At 38.3% G+C, this 22,753-nt stretch overlaps 6 protein-coding genes across 6 annotated transcripts in view; 4 read left to right on the top strand and 2 right to left on the bottom strand.

Moving 5' to 3' along the window:
* The window catches only part of Cbr-cyp-44A1, a gene marked incomplete at both ends in the record, with an annotated part of 5,677 nt that extends 2,845 nt beyond the window's left edge, over window positions 1-2,832 (top strand). The window contains 12 exons of the mRNA XM_045242578.1: window positions 325-479; window positions 530-702; window positions 749-880; window positions 926-1,047; window positions 1,097-1,198; window positions 1,325-1,439; window positions 1,488-1,649; window positions 1,701-2,084; window positions 2,132-2,318; window positions 2,365-2,562; window positions 2,613-2,713; window positions 2,760-2,832. Of these exons, the coding sequence (XP_045092307.1) occupies window positions 325-479; window positions 530-702; window positions 749-880; window positions 926-1,047; window positions 1,097-1,198; window positions 1,325-1,439; window positions 1,488-1,649; window positions 1,701-2,084; window positions 2,132-2,318; window positions 2,365-2,562; window positions 2,613-2,713; window positions 2,760-2,832 (1,904 nt within the window). The remainder of the gene's footprint in view (window positions 1-324; window positions 480-529; window positions 703-748; window positions 881-925; window positions 1,048-1,096; window positions 1,199-1,324; window positions 1,440-1,487; window positions 1,650-1,700; window positions 2,085-2,131; window positions 2,319-2,364; window positions 2,563-2,612; window positions 2,714-2,759) is intronic.
* Window positions 2,833-3,159: 327 nt separating this feature from the next.
* CBG02420 lies at window positions 3,160-7,029 on the bottom strand (the record flags this gene model as incomplete). The annotated part of the gene is made up of 9 exons (XM_045242576.1): window positions 3,160-3,393; window positions 3,441-3,566; window positions 3,616-3,882; window positions 3,933-4,065; window positions 4,110-4,501; window positions 4,549-4,686; window positions 4,752-4,872; window positions 4,920-5,111; window positions 6,938-7,029. The coding sequence occupies 9 exons, from the start codon at window positions 7,027-7,029 to the stop codon at window positions 3,160-3,162; spliced, it is 1,695 nt and encodes a 564-aa protein (XP_045092306.1).
* Window positions 7,030-9,506: 2,477 nt separating this feature from the next.
* On the top strand, window positions 9,507-10,231 carry CBG02421 (the record flags this gene model as incomplete). Its single annotated transcript, XM_002630691.1, has 4 exons — window positions 9,507-9,638; window positions 9,683-9,841; window positions 9,894-10,004; window positions 10,052-10,231. The coding sequence occupies 4 exons, from the start codon at window positions 9,507-9,509 to the stop codon at window positions 10,229-10,231; spliced, it is 582 nt and encodes a 193-aa protein (XP_002630737.1).
* A 1,502-nt stretch (window positions 10,232-11,733) lies between these two features.
* Window positions 11,734-13,413, bottom strand: CBG25643 (the record flags this gene model as incomplete). The annotated part of the gene is made up of 4 exons (XM_045242575.1): window positions 11,734-11,770; window positions 11,816-12,123; window positions 13,114-13,254; window positions 13,303-13,413. 4 exons carry the CDS (start codon window positions 13,411-13,413, stop codon window positions 11,734-11,736), a joined length of 597 nt encoding a protein of 198 aa, XP_045098178.1.
* Window positions 13,414-16,209: 2,796 nt separating this feature from the next.
* On the top strand, window positions 16,210-16,694 carry CBG02425 (the record flags this gene model as incomplete). The annotated part of the gene is made up of 5 exons (XM_002630692.1): window positions 16,210-16,212; window positions 16,258-16,377; window positions 16,425-16,466; window positions 16,514-16,618; window positions 16,665-16,694. 5 exons carry the CDS (start codon window positions 16,210-16,212, stop codon window positions 16,692-16,694), a joined length of 300 nt encoding a protein of 99 aa, XP_002630738.1.
* A 2,009-nt stretch (window positions 16,695-18,703) lies between these two features.
* On the top strand, window positions 18,704-20,104 carry CBG02426 (the record flags this gene model as incomplete). The annotated part of the gene is made up of 5 exons (XM_045242574.1): window positions 18,704-18,932; window positions 18,983-19,213; window positions 19,471-19,589; window positions 19,638-19,736; window positions 19,781-20,104. The coding sequence occupies 5 exons, from the start codon at window positions 18,704-18,706 to the stop codon at window positions 20,102-20,104; spliced, it is 1,002 nt and encodes a 333-aa protein (XP_045092305.1).
* Window positions 20,105-22,753: the final 2,649 nt, after the last annotated feature.

The raw sequence follows: 22,753 nt of genomic DNA, 5'->3' as shown, positions 1-22,753 counted from the left end.
GAGGGCGGAGCCTAAATTTCTCATGACCGCATCCAAATGTGCTAAAAAACCATGCGGCAAAACCGTGCCAGGGTTGCAATTTAGGCTCCGCCCACTTTTCTCCGGAGTTTTTTTTCCCCGGAGTTTTTTTCCCCGGAATTTCCGGGGTCTCACTGAAGAATGAGTGTAATGCAAAAGTGCCCCATTCTCATGTTAGAGATCAGAATTCTCACGCTAACACATGAGAGACGGAGAGAAATTCTGGTTCGAAATGAGAGTTTTCGAATAATTCCAACCTTGATTATCAATTTTCGATAGCTTTTTCAGTCAAATAACCTTTTTCAGACATGCATATCACTCAATTGGTCGAAACTTTGAGTGATCGAGCTGTGATCACTACCCTGAATTCATCCAGCGTAATTGTATACGACAAAAATGAGCTCAAAATCTACCTAGGATTCGCGAACAATAGAGAAACAGTTGAATATGCGAAAGAAGTGGTGAGAGCTAAGATTCAAAATGTGCAGTTCATCTATTATTACTCTTTCAGGTTCTCCTTCTCTCCACACCAATTCCACCAAAAGCTGACATTCGTGAAATCGTTGTCTCGAAGAACGGAGATTTTGTGATTCTCGTAGGCCCTCGAAGTACATTTGTCGTCCGAATTGGAACAGAGATTCTCTTCACATCTCCAGATCGCTTACCATCAGAATGTTTCTGCGAGTGAGAATCCGACTTCAGCAATGAGTTTAGCAATATACTTTTTCAGATGTTATTCTCTTCACGACAGTTTGATTCTTCAAAACTCTTCTCTATCAGTTCTGAAATGCCGTATTCTATCAGAGAAATGTGGCGACAGAACACACATTGTTGCAGTTCTGTATTCGGATAGCTGTGTCAGGTAGCCATATTTTTCATGACCGATTCTTTCATTTTGTAATTTCAGATTCTACAATCTCTTGATGAAATTCGAATCACTCCTCCTTTCTGTCGATTTCCGCAGTTATCTCCATCAAGGTCAAGACGAAAACGTGGCAAATAACACGTTCGGACTTCAGAAGGCTCTCGGTTCGTTCAGTAGAAAATGTTCAAATAGTCTATAGTTTCAACATTTCAGTCTCGTTCGATCTGATTCCTCCTCAACCAAAATCATCTCACTTCTCGTTGATTGTTGTAGACTCTGATGCTGAATTCTACGCGTCGTTCGTTCACTTCTCATGTAAGCGCATCGCTGTTTTTTGTTATTTTCTTCCTTGCTTCACAGAAAATTTCAGGCTTCACAGAAGGTATTAGTCCGCGAATTCATCGGCTTGAAGTTTTGATGGGCTTCCATGTGATCCTCTAGATCTTCGATACATTCAAACGTCGAACCCTCGAATCGCATCAGTTTTCGTTTTAGTATCTGGCGGCGGCGTTCTCACTCATATCATAGTTTTTGCAAATGAATTTGGCGAGTTTCAGTAAGTACGACCCATTCCAAGCTGCAACTAGGCGTTATGTAAACTCAGATTACTTGTCAACGATCAGCTTCGACTCCCACAATCATCCGGGGATCCGGAAATCGTCTCCAATCGAATGAAGAAACTAAATGTGAATCGGTATGAAATTGCCACTTCTTCTTGCTTGTACGCAGTTAACATTTCGTCATGGTTCGAAGCATTGACCAGCTCGTGAGTTTACAGTTCTACTGTAGCACCTGACTTATCGAGAAAAAATTACAGTTCATATGATCTTCATGTCAAACAAGATACACGGGTCTTCGAACTGGTCAACGCAATCATTTCTCCTAATGAGCTCTCGAATACCAAAAGCTGGACAGGTGCTCGTCCGATTCGGGCAGTCGCTGTCAAATTAACAGAAGGGATGAATACAGAAGAAAGCGAAGAAGAAACTGTGTTAGAATCTGAAGACGTCATGCATCTTGTTATTCTTGAGAACAAAGATGGACAACCCGCTCATGTTTTCAACGTGGCCACATTTGACAGTAACACCTGGGATGTGCAATCACCGTCTAAAAAAGAGCAGCAACAAAATGTTCCCACGAGCAGTGGTAAGAGTTCATTAGAAGAACAGTTAGCTGCATTGAAGCCGCTGGCAGCTTGTGTGTAAGTTTAGGTCATAAAATGATTTTCCCAATTTGAGTGATTTTCAGAATATCAGATAAGGTTTCTTGTGAAGAAGCCATTGACGCCGCTTCCAAGTTTTTCGATGCAGTCGATGAGAGGATGAAGAAACATGCTGAATTGGCACAGGCGTTTGTGGAGAGATGTCTTATTCTGTCGACAAGTGCACAAAGTCTAGACGAGAGGCAACAAAGTGTGGACCAACGTCTGATTGAGGTTAGTTCCGAAAGAAGGAAATCATATATTGACCGTTCTATTCCAGGAAACGAACACTGTCGAAGAGCTGAAAGCGCGAATGTACAAGACAAAAGAGAGAATGGAGTTAGCTAGAAAAGGAATTAATGTTCTGTTCCATCGAGTCGAGGAGAATGTGCCTCTCAGTGATAACGAGATTCGAATCTTTGAGCGGCTGAAAGAGCACCAGAAAATGCTCTCTGACATGACCATTCTTGTACCAAAGGTTTGAATAATTGGAAACAAAAACTCAAAATCAAAATTTCATATTTCTAGATGACACTTGACTCGAACGAATTGAATAGAATGACTGATGTTCTACCGAAGAAGAGAAATGCTGGAGAGGAGCCAAGCAAGTTTGCAGCTGTTGCGAAAAAGTAAGTGTTTTTGTAACTAAACGAATTCACTTGTATTTATTTACAGTGCTGCTGAAATCGAGAGTCTGGAAATCCGCGAGAAAAAGCTGCAGGAATCCATCGACCAGCTCATCATTTGAATTCTTTAATCCTTTTTTTTTTGAAATATTGAATCAATCATCCATGTCGTTTTTTGTTAAATAAATCGGTTGCCTAAATTATTTTTTATTCGAGCAGTCGGCAGACAAAGAAAGGCACAAAACGTGAATTTTAAAAATGCAGAATATCTAACCGAGGTCTTCTTTAGAAGAAGCTAATATGTGAACAATGGATGAAAATTCAAAAATTCGGGGGAAAATCATTGGGGTGAATTCTGAGCAGGCATTAAAAAATTCTAATTTCATATGAGAAGATATAATGACTATGTCACATAGTTTATGTTCAATTAATTATTTAAAGTTTGATGATTATTTGGTTGGGAAGAGACGACGTTTTGCAGGAACAAAGCAATTTGGATCCGGCGACTCCTCCTGTGGTGGAGATCTCTTTCTTGGAGTCAGGAACTTCTCTGCTTCGCCGGCATCCCTTAGGGCTTTACTGATGTATTTGACCAAGTCAGCGTTGTCTTCGTCCTTCAAACAACGGTCTCCCATAACGAAAATCTCCCATTTTGTAGCCATTCGGGGACAATTGTTCACAACCTGAAATCACGAATATAATATTCTGAGGCAATAGCTGAAAAACTCACATAATCTTCGTCAACATAAAATCCTTCCATTGGTTGCCCATCACTATCCTTGGGCTTTCCTCTGTAGAATAGTTGTCGTTCGATCGGGTGAGTTTTCTCGTCTAGTCCGCGTCCTAGGACTGAATGCTGAAATTTGTAAAAATCAGAAAAAATACTCAAATAGTCTGAAAAGTACCATGACAGTAAAATTGACGTTCGCCAATTTTCCTCCAAGTCCTTCGATCTCATCGATAGCTTTCAGTATCTGTCTCATTCTCTCTTCAACTTTCTTACTGACTTCTGTCGCTCCCATCTCATTGTTTTCGATTCCGCCAGACTGAGTCGCGTTTTTTGGGCTCATTTCAAAGCTTCCAACTTTGCATCCTATCTCGCGTCGTTGAATTTTCTGAAGGGATTGCTGTGCTTCGATCATTCTACGATCTGGAGAAGATGAGTTGAGAATCTGGAAGAATAAATTTGTGAGATGGGTCTGTTAGAATCGATTCCGATTACCTCTTGCTCAACGAAGTCGGAAGTTTTGATGTAAGCTTCTACGTCTTCTGTGACTCGAGAAAGTGGAAAAAGATCATTATTTGATCCTTTGTATTCGAGAAGAGGACCCGCTTTGATGAGAGCATCAACCATTCTTAAAACATAATTTAATGAAATTTTGGCTCTGTTGGCTCTTACAATGCCTCTATAAATCTCACAGCTTTGTGCTGATAGACTTTCGAGTGAAGCTCTTGTCTTGAGTCTCCGATTGATTGCACTTCTTTTTGACATTTTTCGGAATAGCCGATTCTCTTTAATCCACTGATTGGGTCGGTGACGACACGGACATGGTCCAATAGTCTGCTAAGGGATTGATCACTGAAGGTGATTGCAACTCCAGAAGCCTTCGAATCTCTCAGCAAATAGTCCATCTTGTCCACATCGTGTCCGTTGTCCGAGTTGGAAACAATGTCATAGAGGAATGATTTCTCAGGACCTCTTCCAGAAACGGCCGAAACCCATTCCTCCTTAACTGCGTTTCTTTTCTGTTGGTCCGACAGTGACTCGAAGGATTCGATGTTCTTGAATTCCTGAAAAAAACGAAAGTTGATGAGCTCAATAGAGGATCAGTACTTACAAAAGGTTTCGAACTTATTAATTCAGTAATGAACTGAACATTATCATCATAGTCCTTTCCTTGTCCCAGAATGTCCTTGAAGCTTTCTCTGATGTCATCTTTGGACATAATACTTCTGATAATTCGGATCGACATATCCTCGTGTTTGAAAGAACTGCCACAGCGCTTCGCGAATTCTCCATCGAAGAGATGCGAGAACGGACCGTGTCCGACATCGTGAAGAAGCGCTGCCACTGCGACACAAGTATGTCGGCAGGGGTGATATTGAGTGATGGCTGATTGTGTCGGAGCTTATCAACCAATGTGTAAGCCAACGAGAAAGTTCTGAAAAATAATGGCTTATAAAAAAAGACTGACCCCGAATAACGTACCCTAGTGAGTGGACAAATCTCGAGTGTTCACAATTGGGATAAACTCGATAAACGAGACCAGTTTGTTTAAGATTACGCAAACGTTGAAACTCAGCAGTATCAATGATTTTGTCAATTGGGGACGGCACCTTGACGCTGCCATACACGTTGTCGTTGATGATATGCTTGGGTTCTAGATTCAGCCAATTCATGCTGAAATTCAAAAGAAAGTGTTAAATCGGAGAAGAGAAATAATCTAGAGCGTAAGATTCAAGAGTGTAAACATCAGGAGTTTGTAGAAACGATTTTCGAATTTCGAAGGGATTCGTCATTTGAGTGCGAAAATATTTGAAACGCATGAGTCACATATTTCGGCTGCAATGGAACTATAGAGGGAAAAAAGATTTATGAGGGAAAAAAGTAGAAAAAAGTGGGTGGAGAGGAAAGAAAGAGGGAATTCAAAAGAAGTGTCTTCGTGTTTGAATTTAGCCCAAAAGAAGATGACTATCTTCCGAAGTACTCGTGTTTAAAATAACATTGTGACACCTTTGTAATCGCTTAATTTCCTATATTTCAGATCGCTATCGGTCTAATGAAGTACTTGTTCAAGAGTAGTTGGAAAGCAAAAGTACATGACCTTCGAAATGATGTCAAAAACTGAAAAAAAATTCGAAAAAAAACTGAGGCAAAAAGAATTTTGTACACGAGAAGCTCGCGAAATTGTGATAAATTTCAAAAACTCTTCCATCTCGGGTTACTGTATCTTTTTCGAATTTTTTTTCTTCTTTTGAAAGTTCACAAAATTCAGGGAGATGGTTATTGAATGAAAGCAGCGGCTCCCAGATGCTCAGGGGCGAATTAAAAATTTTTTTCAGATTTTATAAAAAATTCAATTTAGGATTCATTAGAGACTTTGTTTTTTGTCACCTCTCACTTACGGCATCCAGCAAGCTTCTGTAAACATATGCAAATGTGTGTTTACCGCCCGTCGAAAAATGGTAAACGACATTATTATCAAGAAACGAGAAATGATTAAAACGAAAGTAAAAAATGGCAAGAGCCACTGTGCGGCCTGTGTCAATAGTTTTCGCACTTTCAATCTTTTGCATTAAAAAGTGCAAGAGAGTATCTGAGACTAGGCGCAGGCATGGAGAAAAAGCTGACATCTTTGAAAAGTCAAGGAGAAGCTGAGAGACGCAGAGAGCGGGAGCAGCTGTGTGAAAGGCTCTGAACGTCGCAGGAGAAGCTTTTTGTTTCGAAGACAGTAGCATTTTTTTCATTCGATCAAAAGATTTGTAATCCGTTGAGACCTTGATTAAATTGAAAGAAAAATCCCATAATTGAGAGAAAAATCATAAGACCAACTCGGAATTTAAACATGGGAAGAAAGAGGAGGAATATTGAATGTGGGACAGCTGAAAATGTATCATTCGACTCAGTTTTATAGTGGCTTTATAGCTGTATTTCACCGCCCCTCCAGAATCATAAAATTTTAGAGTGAGAAAGGCTGAAATGATTGAAAAGTGACGGAAGTTTGAGCGGTAAAATGATAATCTTTTCAAAAAATTGAAATTCTTATCTCAAATTTTTATGGTCAAGAGGTTCTGGAGTCATTAATTTTGCTGATAAAAATGTTAGACCAATGACCGAAACCCCAATTTTCTGTTTTCTATTTTTGAACAATACTTGGTTTGTATGGAAAACAAGGAAATTTTCTCATTAATAAAGGAGTTTATCTGGAAGAGCTTAGGTTTATAGTGATCTGTGCACTGAAACTACTTTACAAAGTATCAGATCCACAGAGATTGGCAAGATCCGGAAACTAAGAGTGAGCAAGACCAGTGGTTCTTGATTGAAACTCATTCGAAAAAGAAAGAAAAGACGAGTTGGATGATAACAAAAGTGTTTTCAAAGTTTTCAACCCAAATTTTCAATTGAAATGGAAATGATCTTGAACCGGAAATACTGACAATGGTTTCTGAATAGAGAAAATTCGATCTTTTGAACATTTTGGAACAATTTGAACAAGTTTCGCTCACCTCCTCAACGATTCCTCTTCCAAAGATACCGATTTGAACTTCCTTCGGGTCCCTTCCACATGTTGAATCGGGCGGTACCAACTGCGATCCATAGTGGATCCACTTGAGTGTCTCCGAAACAGAGCGTTACAACGCAAGTGATGTTCGTTCTGGAAATTATCCTAACTTTTATAGTAGTTGAACTGCAAAAAAAAGTACCGTAAACCTGTAATAGAAGGGCACCCAAGTTTGAGCTCCATTATCTCAACTCTTATGTGAGATATCAAAAAGTTGTCAACTGACAAAATACTTCTGATATTATGATAAACATTTTATCAATTGACAACGTTTCCCTATCTGTGACAGGAACCGAGAAAAATGGACCAAAGTTCAAAGTTAGGGGGGTCTTCTATTACAGGTTCAACGGTATATTTTGGAAGATTTCCAGAAGATGAAGGTCTAGTTGACAACACTTGTCTTCCAAATTAAAAAGTCAGAAGTCAAACGATGGTAAACATGAATAAATACTGCAGTTCTTTTATACCAAAAAGTATTCCACAAAACGAACAGCGTCCCACTGATAAAAAGAAGGAGTCGGATGGATGTTCGGCACGTGATTGACTCACTCTTTTGAAATTTTAAAAATAAATGACAAATACAACTAATTGCAGGTGAGGACACGACAAAATATAGGTCAAAAATCAACCATATGGTACTCTTTGCCTGCAAAACCGGAATTCAGGAGACCTAAAGCTAGGGTGATGACATTAAGTTTCCTCTGACTCAGGAATACTGAGCAGGAAAGTTTGCAGTCCCCTATTTATATCATTTCGTACCACGCCTGATGAGTGGGCCATTATATTGTGTCCCGCCTCTTTCTCTTTTAGAGCTTCCCCGCTCCCGGGACCACCTGACGAGTGGTTCCAGAGAGAGAACACATAAGATCCAGAGCCTTTAGAGTCAGAACAAAGAACCAATGACATCATCTAAAACTCTCTGATGAGGAATAAAAGATACGTGGCATATCAAAACAAAGACACCTATGACTTTTTGTCCATGCCAAATGGAAGTGATGATCTGAAAACGTGTGTAATAAACTGTAAAAAACCTGCCGATGCAATTGGAAGGTAGTACATTGATGTTGTTTTTTGTTTCAAAATAGAATGGGCCTGCAAAAACAATGTTCAATTAGAAAATTGTTCCTGGACTTATCAAAAAAAAACTGGAAACAATTAAGCCGAGTAATCCAAGGTGCGTTGTGTGCTTACCTTTATCAGCTTCATCTGTGACCACTCGGAACTCTTATCAGAGAGTGACTTTTAGTTTAGATGTCATGTGAAATGCAGTAAAACCAAACAGAAAAACGAAGTAAGAAAAATGGTATATTTTCATTAATTTCGTTCGGGAACTGCCAGTGAAAGTGTTTTCAGAATTCCAGAAATCCAAAAATTTCTTTCAGATACAAGTCTCGTTGTGAGACTTTCTCTTCCAAAAAATAAACCTGGAAAATTGTCACAGAAAGCTGCCTCATGGATCCATTGCTTTCATCACAATGCTTGCAATTTTAAAGGGGAAATTATTCAGAGTTTCGATCTGATCACTTGAACTAAGGTTTCGTGCACTTTTCATATGCCTGCACTTGCTTCCAACATTGTCAACTCCGACTTAAACAATGACGAATCACAGTCTAGGTGAACTTTGACCAATCGGAAGTTGGCATGTCAATGAAAATTCTTCCAAAATTGCTCACTCTGTTTTTTGCTCACCCGATTTTTTAATCACCCGATTTTTTAAATTGCTCACCCGATTTTTTAATAAAAGTTTCAGATACCGTAAAACCTGTAATAGAAGGGCCCTCACTCTGTCAAGTTTGAGCTCATTTATCTTGGCTCCTATGCAAAATACTGAATATGTATCAACTGATAAAATGTTTGTGATATTACGATAAACAATTTATCACTTGATTATTTTTAACAGGAACCGCGATAAATTGGCTCAAAGTTCAAAATTAGGGGGCCTTTTATCACAGGTTTTACGGTAATCCAAAAAGAGATATGGGTGTATCCATAGGAATACTGTTTTGTGTGGATTCAAAAAAAGAGATAAATCAATTGGAATAAAAAATGTGCCGAAATTGGCTGGAACTGAATAGAGGCTTCATGCAACCAGCATATCGTTTTTAAATGAGTTTGTAGAACAAATTGGCAAATCACAAAAATTAAGATGCGCAAAAAATTTATGACTAATCGGGAAATTCGCTACGCGAGCCACAGAAGATCTAATGGACCGTTTTTTACTAACAAAATATGATATTCTTCTTTTTGTAACCAATAGTTTCTAGTTTCTAATTTTCTCACTACAGTAATCCATTTCATTTTCGAACATCTTCGAAAAACAATATTCATAAAAAAGAGGAAGAAGCATGAAAAGTATGTTTACATTAGAAACTGTTTTCCCATGGAACGGCAATCAAAAAACCGTTTCTCGCTCCTTTTTCCTCCATTCGCACTTTTTATGGAATACCGATTCCGAAATAATAAAACTGTGGCTGCAGACCCTCCGTACAGTTTATTCATTCATTTTTTCAACTATGACCAAAGCGCAAGGTTTTTCTCAATTCTTGAAATGCGCCAAATGTTTGACCAAATTCAAAACCGAAGCTGAGTTCCAGGCTCACACAGCATATAACTGTGAAATTGGCGACGAGTACTTCAAGTGCAATGTGAGCTATTAAGCTTAGCTTTACCAACATTGTTTTTTTTTCAGGGGTGCCTGTTCAAAACAAAAAGTAAAGCTGGGATAGTCAGTCACCAGCTAGGACACTCTCGGGAAGGCTTTGGGAAGATTTTTTGCACGTATTGTCGGAAATATACACTCTTCAAGAGTCAGAAAAACTTGATGGTAAACGGACCTGATGGGATCAAAGTATGTTAATAGAATCGGATATTGCAGGTTCATGTCAAACGATACCATCCAGATAAAGTGTCAGAACTGGAGAAAAGAAGATAGACGAGAAATTGATGCGAAGACTCAAAAGATGTTCAATTCATCTGAAAAACAAGCGAAGAAGCTTGCGAATCAGCAACAGGTAACAGTTCGAGAGTTTAGAATTCTAGAATGTTTCTTCTTTTCCAGCCTGGATCCAGGGAAATCCCCCATGCTGTCATGATTCCATCATCTCATCATCATCAAGAGTACGAACTCCCTCCAGAGGCATATAGGTCTGGATCAAGCTCAAACCAATCGATTCAAGACACTTCTCAATTGTATAATTACAAGGATCCAACTCACTATCAGCAGTATGGCTGGTTATGAACTTTATTATGTTTTCGTTTTTTTTAAAGTTGAATTGGGAATAATTAAGAGTTGAAAGAATAAATGTCATGAGAAGGATGATAATTAGAAAATATGCTCATAATGAGTTGATTGGAGACGTCAGTACGGGTTGTCAGTAGTCTTGAATTATTGTAAGCCAATCATCTAATCAAAAATCATCTGATCTAAAATAGCGGCGGTAGACGCGCATAAGTCGAGAAATTAGTCTGAAAAATTCAACTCCGTGAGAAAAAAAATTAAACTGTTTTGGGGTTACCTCTTCTGCTCGTCATCTGGAAGCTCATCCAATCGGTCGTCCGGAACATTCAAGAAAGCAGTTTCTTGAAGATTTTCAATGGAACTATGTCTTCTTGATACAGCGTGGCGTATAACTATCCGGATTATAGTTTGTACCAGCATAACATTTAAGTATAGCGTTGTGCTGGGTTCAAATCTCGAGTGCGAACATTTAAATACTTCATCAGTAAACTGGCCAAGTTTCAAATTATTAGATCAATTTTGAGATGGGTTATCACTTGGCAAAGTTTCTTCACCTAATGAAAATCACAAAGACATGCAAAAAACATTTCACCTTTGGACAGTCATTACAATATCTAGAGTTGAGGAATCGCTTTGAAAATTACAGTAGCTTCGAATGTAAAATTATATTTCTACCAATTTTCCTTGTATCCAAGATACTCTTGTCTAAAGATATACCCGTTTTCATCCTTCCAGGTAATTGTGCGCCATCGTGTGTAAAAAAATCAACTCACCTCCGGATACTCAATGCAGAAGCGTTCAAACTTCTCAATTTCTTCTTGCTGTTCTCTGTACTCTTCCAATCGAAGAAAGTCCTTCCAACGTTCCAATTCCTTCTGGAAGAGAAAAAAGAACTTATCAGCGCTATTACGCAGCTCTACCACATGTATCTCAACTTTTCGAGACGCAGGACAGTGGCGAGCGAAGCTCGTGGTTTACGGCCGGTGATGTCCGTCTGACAGGCGACAGACTGAAAATTAGGACATTTTACTGAACTACCGTAATCTTAAAGTCTTGGAAAAGAAAACCATACTTTGTATTTGGTCATTTCGCCATCTGATAAAGATTCCTTACTGACATTCATACTCTGGAAAACAGAAATTGAAGTAAAACATAAAATCCAGAATAGAATAAAAAAGAACTATCAGCGCACACACTTTATTGAGTAAATAGAGCATTAATCAAGAGGGCATCATAAAAAAGGGCGGAGACTATTTTTTTGCGGGAAGGAGGATTCGGCTAATGAGTCTTTGTTCACAGAAATAGGAGGAGGGAGCGTAAATCGTAGATTGCAAAACTTTCACGATCTGATAAAGAAGTATTTGAATAAACAACTTGATCAAAAAGGATACCGCAACAGATGGATGATAGAAAGAGAGAGTGCAGAGATTAGAGAAATGTTTGAGAAAGCAACATAATTAAAAGAGAAATGGATAACGAGTAGAGAGATGAGTGATCAGAGTTCAGTACATAATTCTACGGAAGATTTGAGCGAGGTGTCTGAAAATTACAATAGGAAGATCTTGAACGTCTCCCATCAATTACCTAGCCTGGGTCTGTGGGGAAAGAGAATTGAACATCTCTCTTGTGATAAAGGCAATCGGAAATTGAGTCTCTCGTTGAACTCGATAAAAAATCACATTGCGAGCACGACGTCTTCCAGCTTGCAGTCCAGCGATTTCCGCCTGAAAAATCCTGATAATCTGTCTGAATTCGTTGATAACACATGCCTCTAATCTCCGTATTTCACGATCAATCGGTTGCGAGAGAACCTCCAAACGCCATTCTTGAAGGACAAGTTCAAGTGGAAGCACTGGTCTGTATCCTGCAATATCCGTTTGGCAGCCGACTGTCTGTAACGAAATGATGTAGTAAACATTTCTCAATTTGTATTTTATTCTGGCACAAGAAAAATCAGTGCTGTGGAAGAGAACAGCTTATGAGCGTGGCCAACGCTCTTCCTAACGATAATCACCGGAACCTAAAATTTTCGGTTCTTTTTTCTAGATCGCTTTTCGACAATTTTTAAGAAAGTTCAAAAGATTTGCTAATTACAGTAGTTTCGTAAATTGAAAAAAAAAACCTACTCTCTGAGATGACATGTTCTGACAATTAGGGATTGGAAGACCTGAAAATGTTCTTTGAAAATCATTCAAACAGACAAATAAGGAGGAAAAATGGTTACAAAAACTGTTGCCAGAAACTCAGAAACATTTTGCTGAGTACATAATAGGAGAGAGTGAATAGAGACTTTTTTCCTTTCGAAGAGGAAAATGGAAATGTGGGAAATGTCACTATCGAGTAGGTGACAGATGTTCTCCTAAAAATTTGGGGAAAAAAACCATCTGTGGAATTGCAGAGGCCTTTGGATGTTTTGGGAACATCAGGCTCACCCATAGAAGAAGCAGGGCAACGTTTAGGTAAATTAGGAACTCGATTATTTTTATCCTTGAAGGTATTGTTAGATTGCAATTACGAAAAAAAATGTATAAGGTTTTGTTAGATCATAGAAATCATTTGTCATTTAATCGTTGTCTCTTGTCTCGATACGACGCCATACATCTATTCATTAGTTATCTCTCATCATTTCCTTGCAGAGCTTTCTTCCGAGGAGCGACTCCACTTTTTTGAAAGTGATTGCATTGATTTTGTTGATGTCGTTCTGTGCTCCTCCTTCATTCTCCTGAAAATTGGAAATATACAGTGGTTTTTCAGAAATCGGCAAATATCTGAAAAACTAGAAATTTTCAAAAAGTTCTGTGAATGCAAAGTTTTCAATCTGGGTCTGTTTTATTTACTGTGACAGCTGTTTCTAGAATTCACTGACTTCCAATTTCTCTTACTTTTTGAATTTGAAGTTGTTTCCGGAACAGCTCAACCGATTCCTTGAATGGACAAAGATGGATGGGACCAGTGAGAGTAGTCTGAACGGAGACTCCGATTCCTGGAGAGCCCACGACGACAATTGGCTCTTTGACATCGCCCTGAGAAAACTATGTTTAAAATGATTTTGTCTTGCGTATGAAACCTACAAAGAACGATGGGGCGATCTTCACCGATGGTTGTGAGTCACGTGGAGCCGGATAGTAGTTGTCGAGGAAAGACAAGGCATCCATTTTCCAGGAAGAAGTCTCGACGACCATTTTGGGAACAGTTGGATCCTGTAAGAATGTCCGTTGTCAACTAATAAACTGTTTATCACATTATCAAAAGTGCTTTGTCAGTTGACACATTTTCGATATCTTGCGTAGGAAATGAGGTAAGTGAGCTCAAAGTTGACAGTGTGGGGATAATACGAACACAGGTTATACGGTAACAGAAGATTGAAATTCGAACTCAAAAAATACTGATCATCAAAACACAACACAATTTTCTCATGTTCTTCTCTTCTTCAGATGTACCATTCTGCTTATGTTCCTTATTTTTCGCAACGATTAAAAATTCGTTGGGAAAATGTTCCAAAGTCCTTTGTAGTGACCCGCTTCTCATAACCTTTGTGATTTTTTTTCTCTAAAAGTGTGCCATTAAAATGTCCTTCGGTTATTAAAAAGTTATTTTTGCGCTTCTCAGATCAGTTATAAGTTTCTACTAAAAGCTACAGTTTTTTTTGAATAGACCAAAAAGGAAAAAAACTGTTGTTCCACTTCGAAATGACGAGAAACCGAGAAGCATTGTGATCAATTGCATCACAATTTCCAATGTCTTTTTTGCCATTTTCCCATACCAAGACACAGGACAATAGTGTAAACACTATGCACAAATGGTTTTCATTATTTTTCACTTTTTTTGGAAGCAGAAACTACTCCGAACTGTGTGAAAATAGAATTTCAGTTCGGAGTGTTACGATAATTTTCGGTAGTTTCACTGTATAATCTTAGCGTTGTACTAGGCTTAAATTTGGAAAAATTATAAAAATTCGTCAGTAAAATGGCCAAGTTTAAAATTATTTGATCAACTTTGAACAGAGTTATAGCTTGTCAAAGTTGCTTCATTTCATGAAAATCAAAAGTAAGGATCTAATTGTAAATTAAGAGAAAAAATTAAGCGAGATCGCTGGAATTTTAGGCTAGAATGTCACAAAATATCAAAAAATCAGATCTCTTAGTTCATGAGAAGTCGGTCAGCTTGCCAGAGACAACACCGCGTGTCACAAGAACACTACCCCCAAAGTATCAGAACAGTGAGTCTCTTTCATTAAGATAGGCCAACTTTTTTTAGAATTATTCTGCTTGCATTAAAAATCGAAGCTGTGGAAGAAACATCTTGTGGGCGTGGACAACGGTTACCGTAACGAAAATCACCATAACCTAAAATTTGCGGTCCTTTTGAGTATTGGCTTATTACGGTAGTTCAGCCGTAACACCCAGATTTTCTCTTCCATAGCTCCAGTTTTTCATACCAGCATAGAGCTTTTTGAATTTCTCTGATGAGAGATTAGTGCAAGAACTATTAGACGCACTTTTAAATGAACAATCCCAAACAGTTGGAAAACTAGTACAGAAGGAAAAGCAAATATAAATATGAATAGCTTCGATAATTCTTGGCAAACGTCTTTCTTTTTATCACTGGGTCAACCCCAACAAAACAATACTTTCTTTCACTCGTTTTGTTATTTCTCCATCATCTCTCCTCCTCTTTTTTCTCATTGGACATGAAGCTATATTCATTTGTTTGCTTTCTACCAAAAAATGACCATTCGTTTTTGAAATACATTTTAGGCCGTTAGTCGACAATTACTTTGTTTACGACGTTTCTACAGTACCCTTCTCTGGGAAATGTCAAACCAATGTCTTTATTCAATTATGTTTGGTAATAAAAAGAGAATGGGAAGAGAGTAATGGAATATAATGAAATGCAACAAGAATGATGGAAATTATGGGAATCATGATCTTTTGAACTATTTTTTCTGTTCGAACTCATCCTAGGAAGGGGTGAGTGTGGGGAATAGCCTGATTAAGATAATGAGTTTTTTTTCAGAAAAAGAGTTTGGGTTCAAAGGGGGTGAACTGCACAGAAGTTGATCTACTGTGGTATGGATACGCTCTAATGAGAAGGGGCGTGGAAAAGTCTTGGGTCGATGGAAAAGGAAATTGGGAACGAGATAATACTTTCTGATTGTCAGCTCAATATAAGGAGATGCACCGAGAGCAATTATCTTTTCAGCTGACACGCATCTTTCTCATTAGAGTACACCCTGTGGAGCTAGGGCAAATGTGGGAACAACCGAAATGAATAACAAGATAATTAAGTAATCAAGAAGACACTATCAGGGACACAAAATAGCCACCTCATCCGGAAATCAAACAGAGACCAAGAAGATTCAACCGATTACAAAATGTGAAAGTGTAAAATAGCCGAAGACGGATTATCTATTCTCTTAATCCGTTGTGCTTCAAATGAATTCAGATAGAATAGACAAAAAATATTCGCATTGAGCAGAAAAAAGAGGAGAATATCTGTGCACCGAGAAGGACACGGAGGGATCAGAACATCTGTCGATGAATGCTTTTTTTTTGGGTGGTCGCTGCAAATATGTGTTCATTATAAACCCAAAAAGGTTTAGTACCTAAAAATTTACAGTTTTATAGTTTCTAAAAATTAAAATTATGGTTTAATTATCGATTTGAATTAAAAACTCTAATAGAAGGAACCCTTTACTGGAACTTTGAGCTCAATTATCTAAATTTCTATTAGAGATAACAAAAAATGGTCAACTGATTAAACATTTACAGTAGTATGATGAACAATTTATAAGTTGACAGTGTTTCGATATCTTCTATAGAAACTGAGATAATTGAGCTCAAAATGTAAGTATACGGTGGCCGTCCATCAGAGTGTTTACGGAAAGTTTAGGATTCAAGATTTCCTTGGATTTGGTTCTAATCAGCTGAATTTGTGTTTGTGGGTCTCTAATTATACCAAGCCAGGTCAAAGCAGTTATGGTAAGTAACACATTCTCCTTCCAGCCCATTTCGGAACTATTTCAGACGTCTCTTTCTCCAATTGGGCTGGAAGAACTTCGTGACCGGCAGAAGAAGGAACTCGATGAGCAAAGAAATGCTATGAATCAAAAAATAATGCAACTCAATCGCCTTTTAACCGCAAAGGTAGCATAAAAGAAATGTATTTCTTTGAAAAATATTTTAAATTACAGAAAACCCAGAACAATATGCTCCAGTGCTGCCTGGCAAGTCAGGTATCAGTGACATTTTGAATGAATGTCAATTGTAATACATTTTGTAGACGGAGGAGAGGCAATACCTGGAGAACAAGTTGACAGAGGACCAGGAGCGACATAATAAGGAGAAGATAATCTTTTCCAAAATCTCATTCTTGGAGAGCATCGAGGTGAGCGATAGATGCCAATTGGTTGGTTTAAGTTTCCAATTTTCAGGAAGATTCAAAGAAGAAGAACGTCAACTGATAAATTGTTTGAATAATGAGGCCTTGTATTAGGTTGGCAGGAAAGTAAATGTCCCTTGTTTTATATGTGAATAATACAAAAGCAGGATTAATCCAAGATTAGCAGTATGCACCGTCGTGGTCCACGACATGTTGGCAATGTTCTGATAACTTGTGGATACAATGTATTCATTTTTTCCTGTTTTTCACATAAACGGTGCAAATTTTCGTATTCTCTAGATGAGGTTGTATCTCTCCGAATATCCAATAATCTGATAGAGCTCAGTCGGGACTATAAGTAGGTGAGGGAGAACGGTCCCACTGAAGCGGCTCAGGTCTGACTTGACTACAGGTAAAAAATGAAAAAACCTCATGTTCACGGAAAGTCACGCCGTACCTGAGCCGCTTTGGCTGGACGGTTCTCCTTTACCCCCGTTAAAGACTTGATTCAGCTCTATCAGATCGTTGGTTATTCAAAAGTATCCGACGTCATCTGGAGCTTAAGGACTTTAACACACTTGATGCCTGAAAAAATGGACTGGAGGGATACTTTGATTTGCCACTAGCTGGCTTTTGGAGGGATGGTATCCACAAGTTACCTGAACATTGCCAACCTGTTGTGGATCACTATATTGCTAATTCTGGATTATTCTTGTGTTTGTGTTATTTACTAATAAAAAAATGGACAGTTACTTTCCTGCCAACCTAATAGCTCCAAATAAATGTGTTAATATCTGTACTTTTCATTGTTTCTTAAAATCTTCGAACAGAAAGAAACTACCTGATGAATTTCAATTTGTTCAATGTCTTTCTTTCTCTAACTTGAGAGCCATGGTAAAAATTCCATCGGTGGGAAAATGCAGCTGTGCTCTCGTAGGGCGATTTCGAACATCTGCCAAACTCCGCTCCTCTTCGATTTCTCTTTTTTCTATCGAACTCTGTTGAGAATCAGTTTCAAAACCTCAAAAGATAGCCCTTATTTCTGATCGGTACAGTTCAAATGGATCATAAAACCCGAATGGAATGGGAACGAAAAGTAATGGTAAGCTATGGAAAATCTTTTCGTAATTTTCCGCAGGTTGCCCAGCAAAATGACTGATTTTTCTGCCAATTTTTGCAGGGTCGACAGTCCATTTAGGGGCAGGCAATGAGCTGCCAATCCAGCAAAAGTTGGAGAGGGAAACCTGCAGAAAAATACCTGAATAATGATGCAGATTTATTGATATTTTTTGAGTTTAGCAGAAATCGATCGACCAACTGACTCGTGAATTGCAGAAGGAGGTGAATTGGGTTATTCTAATCTTGAAACAGTACGAATTTCAGAATCAGCGAGGAAATCATTTGGAGGATTGCATTAAAGGGGAGGTAAAGATACTGATGATAAAACTTTTTAATTGAAAGATTTTCTTCTAGGAAGGGATGATCCATCTTCTGAAGAAATTGATTGCCGAGGTGGAGGCGAGTATTAAAAAACTTGAAAATTTGAAAATCGTTTTGTGAGACTCTTATTTATCAATTTAACACAGGGCTCAAACTGCAGTGGTATGCGGTGGTACTCTAATGAGAAGAGTGCGTGCCAGGTTCTAATTAGAGCGCATCTACATACCACAGCAGATCGAACCCTGTGGGCCGTTTTTAGAAATGGTTCATTCCATTTGGAAATTCAAACTGGCGGGGTATGTTTTTTTTCAGACTAGACATGCTATCGACGTTGTTCAAATTCTGGAGAACGCTCAAGTTGCAAAGTGAACATTTCTGAGATTTGGAACTCCAATTTTAATGTATCCCACCTTGTCTCGATGCCTCCAAAATCAACTTTTGAGTTTTACCAACAACGTTTTTAACTATAAAATTGATAAAAGCCGTTTCAAATCTAAACAAACAGTATAACAAAATAACAATATAACAAAAATCAGAGGCACAATGACAGCAATTTCTTAACGTTAGATTCGAACATGTTCTGAATTGCACCCATACTAAGATGCGCAACCGAGCCAAGAAACATGGTAATCACTCCAAATCGAACCGACGATGGATCGAAAGCGAGCATCATTCATGAGCACGGCAACGGCACGGCAACGGCACGCAAAACGCATGCGTGCCCCGACCCCCCGGGCACGAATACCGCGTTGCAGCGGCACCGGTGCCCCAAGTAGCGGCACATGTGCCAAAAATTTTCTGAGTAATAACCACTTTTTTTCAGCCCTAGCACAATCTTATCCCAAAATTTTCCCCAGCATGACAACATTTGATCTCCAAGGTAAATAACCATACATAGATATTGTGTTAGCGAATCCTTAACTATTCCAGCCATTCTTGCAAAAATGACTTCTGCCACCTCGTCCAATTCTGCAGTACAACTGAACCCGAGATTGAAGGAGGTTGATTTGCAAGGATCATCCATTCAAGATGTACTCGTACAAAGAACTTGCTCTGGTTCATCTAGTTCTGAAGTTCAACAAGCCCCACAAACGGTTCCGACTCAATTTTTCCCACCTGTCATTTGTAATATTTGTGGAGCTTTTTGTAAGAGCAAAAACGGTAAATTATGAAATGATATATTGTAAATCCCAACTACTTTTAGGCGAGCCAGTCTGCAAGAGCTGTAGAGATTTCTTTCGAAGATCTCTTCGTCAAAACCGAATCTTCAAATGTCAGTTTTCTGGAACATGCGAAATCAGCCATTTGTCCGAAAACTGTAGAGCTTGTCGAATGAAAAAGTGCCGCGAATTCATGCTGGTGGACAACTGTAAAGCTTCATCATGAAAAAGAAACAATGGCCAAATCCCAATTTTCAGGCCGACGCCCACATGACCCGGTATTTAAAACGCCTATTCTGAAGGTGCAACAAGCAACGGAGAATGATCTCTTTATGAAGAAAATATCAATCATATCAGGATCCAATCCCGAAATTCAGGTAGTGCGTGGTCTGATAACCGTTTCCAAAAAATTATCATATTTCCAGTTTCTGAACATCAAACAGGTAACCGCCAGCTTTATTAAAGACATTTTGAGATGGCCAAAAGGTATCGAGATGTTTGATGTTCTCGAGGAAGACCAGAAAGTAAACGGTGTAGCTATTATTCTATCTAAAATTTCTTCTTCCAGCTTGAGCTGGTTCACAGCCAATGGATACGAATTCTCATAATCACAATTTGTGAAAACGGCGCACATCTTCTGGATCTTCATGAGGAACTCTCCAACATTGTAACTTTATCATTTTCAGCGACAAATGAAGGCAAATACGCATACCTTTTGGATTTGAATGATGCTCTTCAAAACCTTCATAGGGAAACTCTTGCTTTCGATCCATCGTCGGTTCGATTTGGAGTGATTACCATGTTTCTTGGCTCGGTTGCGCATCTTAGTATGGGTGCAATTCAGAACATGTTCGAATCTAACGTTAAGAAATTGCTGTCATTGTGCCTCTGATTTTTGTTATATTGTTATTTTGTTATACTGTTTGTTTAGATTTGAAACGGCTTTTGTTTAGATTTGAAACGCCTTAGGGGCACGGTTGAGGTGTTCCAAGGGCACTTTAAACGCGGCACTGTGCCGTTTTGAAGCAAATCCTGTGCCCCTCTGTGCCCCAGCGTGCCGAAAATTTGCTAGTACAGTAAACCCTCTAATAGAATGCACCCCAGACCGTCAATTTTGAGTCTATATATCTTGGCTGTTGTGGAAGATATCGAAAAGTGGTCAACTGACAAAATATCTTTGATATTATGATAAACATTTTGTCAGTTGACCACTTTTTTATATCTGTCACAGGAACCGGGATTCATGGTCTCAAAGTTGACAGCTTGGGTGGCCTTCTTATCAAAGTGTTTCCGGTAATTTTAGGCTGAAATCTTACTTGAGTTAAAATGGTTCGCATGAGACTGGTCAAGTGGATTCATGCTTGAAATGGAACAGTTTTCTGTAAACAAATTCAAATGAAAGAACAAAGAGATCAAAGAGGAAAAGAAGACCATCAAAAACAGTTTCAAAACAACGGAGGATTCACACTTTTTTGTACATCATTTATGTCTTTGCAATCATAAAAAGTGGAGAGAGAGAGAGAGGGGACTATGAAATGAATGCAAATACAAAAGGGTCATGTTTTGGATGAAGTTTGCACAAGTCTGTGAGAGTTTACTCTTTTTGAAAAAAGTTATCAGGCGAAGAAGCTTTGTAGGTAAAATAAAAAATGCGTGAAAAAGATAAAAGAAACAATTAATTGGAAATGGAAACGAAACGTTCGATTCTCTCGCACACTGTATATTCTAAAAGTGCAACCAGCTGTTAGCCTATTTTATTTTCTTTTCAATGATTTGGTTGGATTCACAGATAAAAAATGATTGAATTCGGAAGTATCTAGTTGCTCTACTGGTAACCCACCCTGTATGTGGACTTTGAGCACAATTATATCGATTTCTGTAAAAGCTATTAAGAGTTTGTTAACTAAAAAACTATTTATCATAATATCACCAGCATTTCATCAATTGAACGATTTTCTGATATCTCTTGAAGGAACCTTTGATATTATCTCGAGATATTTGAGCTATGGTATTCTAGCGAAGAAATGATTCGATTATAGGAAATTTCAAAATTTATGCAAAAAAGAATAGTACTTTCCCATCAGAATTTTGGAATAGTTGATATTATTCATCCCCCGCAATTGTTTTTGTTTTTTTCGGAATAGTGTCTGTCATTCTCTTTCTCATAGACTATTTTCACTATCAGACAGTGTCCCTCTCTATTTCGAACACTGTATCAACATTGTGTTTTGAACATTTGGGGAGTGACCTCTAAACGAAAAGAAACATTGCTTGCTTGCACCTCATATTCAATTTTGAATGCTAGTCTGTCTAGACAAGAATTCTGAGAATATATGTCTTTACTAAATCCCTCTATCGTAATTTCTCTAATAGAAGCCCAATTATCTCGGTTCAAGTGAGATATATAAAAAATCAGTCCACGGATAAAATATTTATGATATTATGATGAACCAGAAAGCTGGTGCGCCTTCGGCGGGATTCAATCTACTTTTTTACTGGTTTGTAGATTAGCTCTTCACTTTTTCTTGAAGGGTCCCGTAAATCTATATTTATTTTTCAAGTTTTTCAAAAGTCCACAGCTTGAAATGAGGTCGAACAGACGCGTGTAGCGTTTTATATATTAGGAAGATAATATATCAGTTGGAATATTTTTGATATCTTTTGAAGGAACCGGGATAATTGAGGTCAAAGTGAACGTATAGGGTGGGCTTCTATTAGAGCATTTACAATGTCTCAATCTTGATATTGATGATACCGTAATCCCATAATTTTGCAATTTAGTGCTTAAGTTAACACCTTCATAGTGAACCTCTAGGGATCAGACTTGTCAAATGAATCATAATTTTTNAAGCTGTGCCCGTTCTTCATCGTTCTCAAGTTTAACGTTGTCCGTAGCAGGAATCAAATTCGCGAGGTGCCCAAATTGTTGTAAATCGAACNTAATTCGACTTTTTCAAACTCTATTTTCTGTTTGTTCCACATAGCAGATAGTGTGTGAAAGTGAAAAGTGTTTTTAATCAAAACTTTTGTAAATCGATGGGAAGAAGGTGATACCAGATGAATCATTTAAAGAATCTCTATGTTTTACATTATCGTTTACTTCTTCTTCCAATTCGCAGTTATTTCCCCGAATCTGATGAAAAGTTTGTCTAAGTAAATTTTACCGCTCTTCGTACACTTCTCAAGAATATTTTAACTTTACTCTTTCTACAGTACAAATCTTGCTCGTTGCTATGGTGAATAGAATATAGAAGGCCCCGCTTGAAATAATAATATGGTACAATATCAAGCTCGAATTTCATTTAATCCTTTACCATTGCGAGCCTAATTAGGGCTCCGTCTTCGAGGTGAAATAGAGGATTCGTGAGGTGGCTCACAAGTCATATGCTTCTTCCCACCCATTCAACCACAGCCATCATTGTCATTTTCCACGTTTCGTTCTCTATGAAAATCTTATATTTTTGCATATTTCTCTCTACCATTTTTTCTCTCTGTCAGTTTTTTTCCGTCATTCGCCTTCTCCTTTACCGGAATTTTCGAC

The sequence above is a fragment of the Caenorhabditis briggsae genome (assembly GCF_000004555.2).
Source record: "Caenorhabditis briggsae complete genome, chrII, whole genome shotgun sequence".
NCBI lineage: Eukaryota > Metazoa > Nematoda > Chromadorea > Rhabditida > Rhabditidae > Caenorhabditis > Caenorhabditis briggsae.
This window is presented reverse-complemented; position numbering and strand designations above follow the sequence as displayed.